At 44.1% G+C, this 8,212-nt stretch overlaps 1 protein-coding gene across 2 annotated transcripts; it reads right to left on the reverse strand.

The window, feature by feature from the left end:
- Window positions 1-1,989: 1,989 nt before the first annotated feature.
- LOC116547403 (RUN and FYVE domain-containing protein 1-like) lies at window positions 1,990-7,465 on the reverse strand. Of its 2 annotated transcripts, XM_032273372.1 has the most exons (4): window positions 6,165-7,465; window positions 5,807-5,980; window positions 3,025-3,142; window positions 1,990-2,302 (listed from the first exon to the last, which is right to left on the reverse strand). In XM_032273372.1, the coding sequence occupies exons 2-4, from the start codon at window positions 5,964-5,966 to the stop codon at window positions 2,263-2,265; spliced, it is 318 nt and encodes a 105-aa protein (XP_032129263.1). In that variant the 5' UTR covers window positions 5,967-5,980; window positions 6,165-7,465; the 3' UTR covers window positions 1,990-2,262. The 2 variants fall into 2 exon arrangements, with proteins under 2 accessions (XP_032129263.1, XP_032129262.1); XM_032273371.1 differs by having other exon boundaries at window positions 5,807-7,465.
- Window positions 7,466-8,212: the final 747 nt, after the last annotated feature.

Below are 8,212 nucleotides of genomic sequence, written 5' to 3' on the forward strand. Positions count from 1 at the left end.
CAAGCAATCTTCCTGCCTTGGCCTCTCAAAGTGTTGGGATTATAGGCGTGAGCCACTGGGCCCAGCCAACTGTGCAATTTTCTAGTGGCAATTTGATGACAAGAGGTTACCAAAATTCTACATCTAGTAATAGATCTTAGGGAAATAACTGAAGATGGACACAAAGATATATGTTTGAGGATGGTTATCAGATCATTACCATGGTTTATGGTACCGAGAATTTGAAGACAGCCACAAGGGCTAAATTAGCTATATAACAGAATATGATTTGGCCATTTAAAAAATGATACTGTAGATGAATATTTAATACGCAAAGAGATTTAAAATCTAATATTAAGTAGAATAAATGAAAAAAGTCTACAAAAACAGTATATGCACTTTAATGCTGCATTATTTTTGAATGGGCAATATCTTCACTTGGTTTGAAACCTAGAAAGTAGGCTGGGCACAGTGGATCACCCGAGGCCAGGTGCTCTACACCAGCCTGGCCAACATGGTGAAACCCCATCTCAACTAGAAATACAAAAATTAGTTGGGTATGGTGACTCATGCCTGTAATCCCAGCTACTCAGGAAGCTGAGGGGTGAGAATCGCTTGAGCCCAGGAGATAAAGTCTGCAGTGAGCCAAGATCGTGCCACTGTGCTCCAGCCTGGGTGACACAGTGAGAATCCGTTTCAAAAAAAAAAAAAACCAGTATTAAAAGATATATACTTGTCTTTATTTCACTGAGTATCTGTCATCTTGAAAATCTTTCTATATCAGTACACAGAATAGCTTTAGTGTGTCTTTATTGGACAGCACCATATTTAGCTAGGTTAAAAAAATCTAGGGTGGTTCTAATCTGCTGTTACAAATAACAACTGCAACAGACCATTCTGAACATGTGTCATTTTCATGTGTTACAGGTGTAGGATAAAATGCATGTAAGTTTTTTTTAGACGGAGTCTCACTCTGTAGCCCAGGCCGGAGTACAGTGGCATGATCTCAGCTCACTGTAATCTCCACCTCCCAGGTTCAGGCAGTTCTCCTGCCTCAGCCTATAGTCCCAGCTACTGGGGAGGCTGAGGTGGAAGGATCACTTCTTGAGCCTGGGAGGTGGAGGGTGCAGTGAGCTGAGAGCCTGTACCACTGTGAGACTGAACCACTGCATCCAGCCTGGGTGACAGAGACCTCGTCTTAAAATAAACAAACAAACAAAAAACCAGCCAGGAGCAGTGGCTCATGCCAGCACTTTGGGAGGCTGAGGTGGATGGATCACCTGAGGTCAGGAGTTGGAAACCGGCCTGGCCAACATGGTGAAACCCTGTCTCCACTAAAAATACAAAAATTAGCTGGGTGTGGTGGTGGGCCCCCTTAATCCCAGCTACTCAGGAGGCAGAGGCAGGAGAATTGCTTGAATCTGGGAGGCAGAGGTTGCAGTGAGCCAAGATTCTACCACTAAACTACAGCCTGGGCGGAGGTTGCAGTGAGCCAAGGTCCCACCACTAAACTCCAGCCTGGGTGACAGAGCAAGACTCCGTCTCAAAAACAAAATAAAGAAAACACAAAGAAAACATCGGGACACTGTCTGTGTAGGTGCTTTACTCTTGAGGGAGTGAGTGAGCTGGGCAGAAAGAGTATGAGAAATTATTCCATATAAAAAATAACTGAAGAAACAAGGCAGTAGACTTAAGAGGCTCATGAAAGAGCTCATTAAGGCTGGCGCAGTGGCTCACGCCTGTAATCCCACCACTGTGGGAGGCCAAGGCAGGTGGATCACTTGTGGTCAGGAGTTTGAGACTAGCCTGGCCAACATGGCGAAACCTCATCTCTATAAATAATACAAAAATTAGCTGGGTGTGGTGGGGCATGCACCTGTAATCACAGCTACTCAGAAGGCTAAGACATGAGAATCATTTGAACTTAGAAAGCGGAGGTTGCAGTGAGCTGAGATTGTGCCACTGCACTCCAGCCTGGGCGACAGAGTGAGACCCTGTCTCAAAAAAAAAAAAAAAAAAAAAAAAAAAAGAGGTCATTATCAAATAGATAAACATTTGAAAGGTTAGCAGGTGCGAAAGGCCTTAAATATAAGCAACACAGGATGGGCAGGCAGAACTGGCATAGAAGGTTTAAATCCAATCTTTAGAAGCATGCACAGGGCTTGGCAGCAATGGAGTTTCATGGGACTTAGATGGCTTCAGGGTCCATGACCTGTGTCCTCTTCCTACCCCATCACTCACCTACCAAGGCACTGTGGGCAAGTTACTTAGCCACTTTACGTCTCAGTTCCCACACTTGCAGATGAGGATACTAACAGCTATCCTAGAGGGCAGTTACAGAGGATTAAATGAGACAATGAAAAGGAATGTTCACAGCACAATGCCTGTCATAGAGCAGGTCCTAGGGTAGTGGCTGTTATTATCTGAAAATGGAATAGGCTGGTTCCCTAGGAGAAGGGTCAAATAAAGGCTGAACAGTCCAAGTCCCTCTGGAAAACTCTGCAGAGGACTCTTTTGCATTGGCTCAAGGATCCCTAAGACCCTTTCTAGTTGTTAAATTCCAGGAAGGTTACTTATTTGTGTTCTGGCCTGTTTTTGATTTTGAGCCTAAGCATAGCTACCCCAAGGGCAAATCCAGACATGGCAAATAATTTGTTAGTCCCATCCTAACAAATTACAAATGTCCCTTGGCCTGGATGCTACAATCTGGCCCAAAATGTATTATTCAGAAAACTGCCCACATATATCTGAAGCGGTGATTCCAGGTGTACCAGTAGCTCCTTTTCCTCCTGTGAGTGCCCTCTGGTTGACAACACCTTTATAACCAAAGGTGTCATTTGGCCTGTGTGGCAAGCAGGAATCACCGTCCCCATTTTGAAGAAAAGAAAACTGAGGCTCAGAGTCAAATCTTGCTGGAGATCATACCGATAATGAGCAATAGAGCTCTCTCCAATTAGAAAGGGATTTATCAGCAAGGAATTGAGAAATGAGTAAATTGAGGAAGTTTTTAAAATCATCAAATCGGCATAACTATTTCTCACTCACTTTAATTCTGGCAGATTTCTGACACTAGTCGCTGTATCTGATGCTTCTGGACAAAGTTTCTCCACCAGCTCCAAAGGACCAAAGAAAGATTTATTTTGGCCAATAAAACTCTTCTTAACTAAAAAGAAAAACAAAAGTGTTATTCATAAGAACAGGTTGCAAAATTTACTCAGGGGCCCACAGCCTCCCCCCAAAACATCAAGTGAAAGCTGCTAAACTTCATTGCTCTAATCCTTCTTGATTTTGTCTTGGGGACTGGGAGAGGCCATGTAATAAATTAGTCTCTCTGGCTGGGTGCGGTGGCTCAGCCTGTAATCACAGCACTTTGGGAGGCCAAGGTGGGTGGATCATGAGGTCAGGAGTTTGAGACCAGCCTGACCAACATGGTGAAACTTAAAAAAAAAAAAAAAAAAATTAGCTGGGTGTGGTGGCACACACCTGTAATCCTAGGAGGGATTACAGGAGGCTGAGGCAGGAGAATCGCTTGAACCTGGGAAGCGGAGGTTGCAGTGAGCTGAGATCACGCCCCTGCACTCCAGCCTGGGCAACAGAGCAAGACTCCATCTCAAAAAAATGAAATAAGTAAGTAAGTAAGTCTCTCTTTCTCTGGCAACAGAGTTTCCCTGATATACCTACTGTGCTTTCTCCAAGTATGTATCACCCATGGAATAAAATGGGTGCCTCATATGATCACCTATGGAATCCTTCCCGTTTCTTTCTTGATGGCAAAATCAATCATTGATTATTATTTATTTTCCCCCAAACCCTCATCATCATCTGAACTGCAGAAATCGGTCTTCCTGGCTGGGCATGATGGTTCTTGCCTATAATCCCAGCACTTTGGGAGGCCGAAGCAGGCAGATCAGAAACACCATCTCTACTAAAAATGCAAAAATTAGCTGGGCGTAGTGGTGGGCATCTGTAGTCCCAGCTACTTGGGAGGCTGAGGCAGGAGAATCACTTGAACCTGGGAGGCAGAGGTTGCTGTGAGCCGAGATCATGTCAATGACTCCAGCCTGGGTGACAGAGGGAGGTGACATCTTAAAAAAAAAAAAAAAAAAAAAAAAAAAAATTGGTCTTCCTGCTCCTAATATTGTCACCTCCCCACCATTACAATCTATTTTCTATATAGCTATAAGTTCTTTTAAGAACTTAAGTTAGGACACGTTTTTCCCTTGTTTAGGATCTTCCAAAGACACTTAGAATAAAATGCAACTCCTCACCATGACCTTTAAGGGAATATATGGTCCAGCCTCTCCCTACTCCCCTGGCCTCATGTCCTCCCCTCCTCTCCCTCAGTATACTTAGCACATCTGTTACCTGGAGTCTTTCTCAAGCTGAGGAAGGTTGGTCTCACTCAGGACCTTTGCATCTGTTTTATTTATTTCTTTTTTTAAGCTAGGAATGCTCCTGCTCCAAATCTTTGTATGGCTGGCTCTTTCTCCTTTAAGCCTCTGGGCTCACATTTCACCTTCCCAGAAAGACCTTCTTCTCTTTTTTTTTGAGATGGAGTTTTGCTCTTGTTGCCCAGGCTGGACTGCAATGGCATAATCTCGGCTCACTGCAACCTCCGCCTCCTGGTTCAAGAGATGGTTCAAGCAATTCTCTTGCCTCAGCCTCCTGAGTAGCTGGGATTATAGGCCTGCGCCACCATGCCTGGCTAATTTTGTATTTTTAGTAGAGATGGGGTTTCTCTATGTTGGGCAGGCTGGTCTCGAACTCCTGACCTCAAGTGATCCACCCGATTCGGCCTCCCAAAGTGCTGGGATTACAGGTGTGAGCTACTGCGCCTAGCCAAGACCTTCTTCTTCTACCCTATTTGAAAGGTTCCTTCCTTGGTTTTCTATCATTTAACCTATTTTGCTTCCTTGAAAGGGTAGCATTTTGTAATTATGTTTGTTTCTACCTTTATTCTCTATCTCATCCTCTAGAGCATCGCTGTCCAAGGCAGTCACAAGCCACATGTGCTACTGAGTACCTGAGATGTGGCTAGTGCAACAGAGGAACTGAATTGAGATGTGTTTTAAGTATAAGACATACAGTGAATTTTTAAGTCTTAGTATAAAAAAGAATGTAAAATTTCTCATCAACAAGGCTTTTAATTAATTTTTATTTTTTGAGACAGAGTCTCGCTCTGTTGCCCAGGCTGGAGTGCAGTAGGTCAATCTCATCTGGCCCCACAGCAACCTCTGCTTTCCAGGTTCAAGCGATTCTCCTGCGTCAGCCTCCCAAGTACCTGGGATTATAGGAGTACATCACCACATCCAGCTAATTTGTGTGTTGTTAGTAGAGACAGGGTTTCACCTTGTTGGCCAGGGTGGTCTCTGCCCTCTTTGGCCTCCCAAAGTGCTGGGATTACCGGCGTAAGTCACCGCATCCGGCCTAATAAGGCTTTTAAATACTGATTATGTGTTGAACGATATTTTGGATATACTGGGTTCCAAAAAATATATTATTAAAATTAATTTCAAAATATTTCAACAAATTAGGTTTTTAATCGTTTTTTTTTTCCTAAAATTTTTCTTTTATCCCCACAGAAAGGTATCTCATCTAACATTTTTAAAGAAACCTGGCTATTAGAAAATTTAAAATTGCTTATATAGCTTGCATGGTATTTCCACTGGCCAGTGCTTCTCTAGAATGTCGATTCTGAGGACAGGAACCTTGTGTGTTCTGTACACTGCTGGCATTCCAGCACCTAGAACGATGTCTGGCATTGAATAAATGCTGAGCAAATACCTAGCCTGAATTTCCACGTTCCCAAACGCCCCCTCAGGCTCACCTTTCAGCCCATGTTTGAGGCAGTGCTCCATCACTACAAAGAATTGCTGCAAGGGGGCATGGTCCGCATCCAGGCTGCGGCCCAGGCTCAGAGCCGACTGGAGCAAGACCTTGATACTGAGTTTCATCATGTGCATCAGGTTAGCACGCTCCTCCATCATCTGGCACTTAGCAGCTGTGGGGCAGGAGCAGGGACAGCTTCGTTAGTAGACTGTGAGGAGGTCAGGCGCCCGACAATGGTGAGAAGACGGGTCAGGCAGGAGGCCAGGCGGTCTGCTCAGGGCACGGACGTGCTGGCGGGCGGATAGCCGGCATTGGCAGTAACTAGTCCCGGATCCCGAAAAACCACAGCCCCTCACCTGGACGGTGGGGCCTTGAGCCACTCGGCCTTCTGCTCCAGAAGACTCTCCCAGGCCGCTCTGCGCGTTGCTACGGCGACGGCTTTAGCAAGACTGGCAACGATTGGCTTCTCCCAACCCCGGTCCATTTTCGACCAATGGAAAGGCGCTAACTACAGGAAGCCCTGCCCCAAGCTCTCAGAGGGCGTGGCGGGGAAAGCGTCCCGCCTCCGAACATTCCTATTCGGCCAGTCCAGCTCAAGGCCACTCCTACGGAGCTAGTGGGCGCCGTTTTGCATCCTCTATCCAGCACTGGATGTGGGGCACACCTTGCCCGGAAGGTTTCTAGAGTGTCCTCTCTTGCCCAGTACCTGCAGGGAAGCATTTTCCCCTCAGTTCCAGGCTTACTCAAATTCTTGTCGCCGATCTTTCGTCCACTACTAGTGTACAATTTTAGGTTTTACGCACTTTTTTTTTTTTTTTTTTTTTGGGTAAGTAAAGCCGTTGGGGTCAAATGAATTCAGAGACAGTTCCATTTCAACTCCCATTATCTTGTCGCATTGTTTTGAGAGTATAATAAAAACTGTCTGCAATTATTATCAGATATCTATACGTGCTTGCCAAATGTTCTTTCAAACCCGGTAAGCTGGCATCCTAGAAACTAAAAATTTAGATCTCAAAGTGCAAAGCGCGGCCCTCCTGGGGGCAGGCGTGCGCCTACGTTGTTTTAGAAATATTTGCCAATTGGATTGGGAGCTGGAGAATCGTAATGTTTTTGGTTTGCAGCTGTCCAACTACTGCTGAGGTTAAACAACTTCTGTTTATTATTGTCTCCTAGTATTTCTTCTGTGAATTGCTTGCTCAATTAATTGACTTTCGTGTTGATTTGCTTGCCTTTGTCTTACTGGCCTGTATATTTTGGATATTAATCCTTTGTTTGCCTGTTTTATTTCACGAACATTGATTAATATGAACAATTAAAGAGCATATTTATACGTACTATATTTTTTATACTTAACTACAGTTAAATCTAAAAGAATGATAATATTATGGCGTGAACTTGTAGTAAAATTCTTAAATAAGTATTATTGAGATATCCGGGGACCAAAACTTGGAAATTATCTCAGCAAAACCCAAGAAGGTAGGGGGAGAGCTGCTGGGAAAGAAGAAACAGCCTAAGCATTTTATCTTGGTTGTGGAGAGGGTTAAAAGTGGGTTAAGTAAAGCATTTGTTTGGGAGTGGTATAATTATTTACTTATTTTTTAATTTTTTTGAGATGGAGTTCTTTTGCTCTTGTTGCCCAGGCTGGAGTGCAATGGCGCGATCTCGGCTCACCGCAACCTCCACCTCCCGGGTTCAAGCGATTCTCCTGCCTTAGCCTCCGGAGTAGCTCGGATTACAGGCATCCGCCACCATGCCTGGCTAATTTTGTATTTTTAGTAGAGACGGGGTTTCCTTATATCGGTCAGGCTGGTTATAAACCCCCAACCTCAAGTGATCCGCCTGCCTCGGTCTCTCAAATTATTTTTAAATTTTGAGAGAAGCCTATGTATTACATTTATAAATTCTAAAACTTTAATGATTAGCAAAAGAAATAAAACTTGTAAAACTTAAGGGAGAAACCCTGAAGAGAGCAATAATCGTAAAAGCAATTTGTAAAGATTTATCCTTAAAAAAGACACCAAGCCCAGTTCCATAATCTAATGGTCTTGAAATGGGAATACATATACAGTAGTGTTGCCAAAGCTAGGCATGCCCAAATGTTTCAAGGAACTCAATTTCCAGATTCCCAAGTTTCACAGGCACTCTTTCTCCTCCCTCTACAGGACAATTCAATCCCTAACCTGTCTTCCTCTTGATGCAGTGGCCTGGGGTGCGTGCAGTAGGTCTCACACACCAAATGGAGGTGGAATTGCCCTTGATGATTAAGTAACCAAAAACGTTAAGACCAATCTTTTACAGCTTTATAACATTTAGTTAAGCTTGGTCTTGGGGGAGAGGGGTGGTCTCTAACCCTCTATTTGGGTATCCTGAATTTAGAAAGTTAAATTTTTTCCCCCAACAAATA

This window comes from Sapajus apella, unplaced genomic scaffold, assembly GCF_009761245.1.
Source record: "Sapajus apella isolate SASKATOON/1434 unplaced genomic scaffold, GSC_monkey_1.0 scaffold3000, whole genome shotgun sequence".
Lineage (NCBI taxonomy): Eukaryota > Metazoa > Chordata > Mammalia > Primates > Cebidae > Sapajus > Sapajus apella.

Bases quoted from the DNA above. Each gene is read 5' to 3' on its own strand.
- LOC116547403 (XM_032273372.1), bottom strand. From the start codon at position 5,966: ATGATGGAGGAGCGTGCTAACCTGATGCACATGATGAAACTCAGTATC. The intron at 3,143-5,806 runs GTGAGCCTGAGG...TTTTCTTTTTAG, and splicing joins CCTCAAACATGGGCTGAAAG to TTAAGAAGAGTTTTATTGGC. The intron at 2,303-3,024 runs GTGAGTGAGAAA...ACTGCCCTCTAG, and splicing joins AGAAATCTGCCAGAATTAAA to GATAGCTGTTAGTATCCTCA.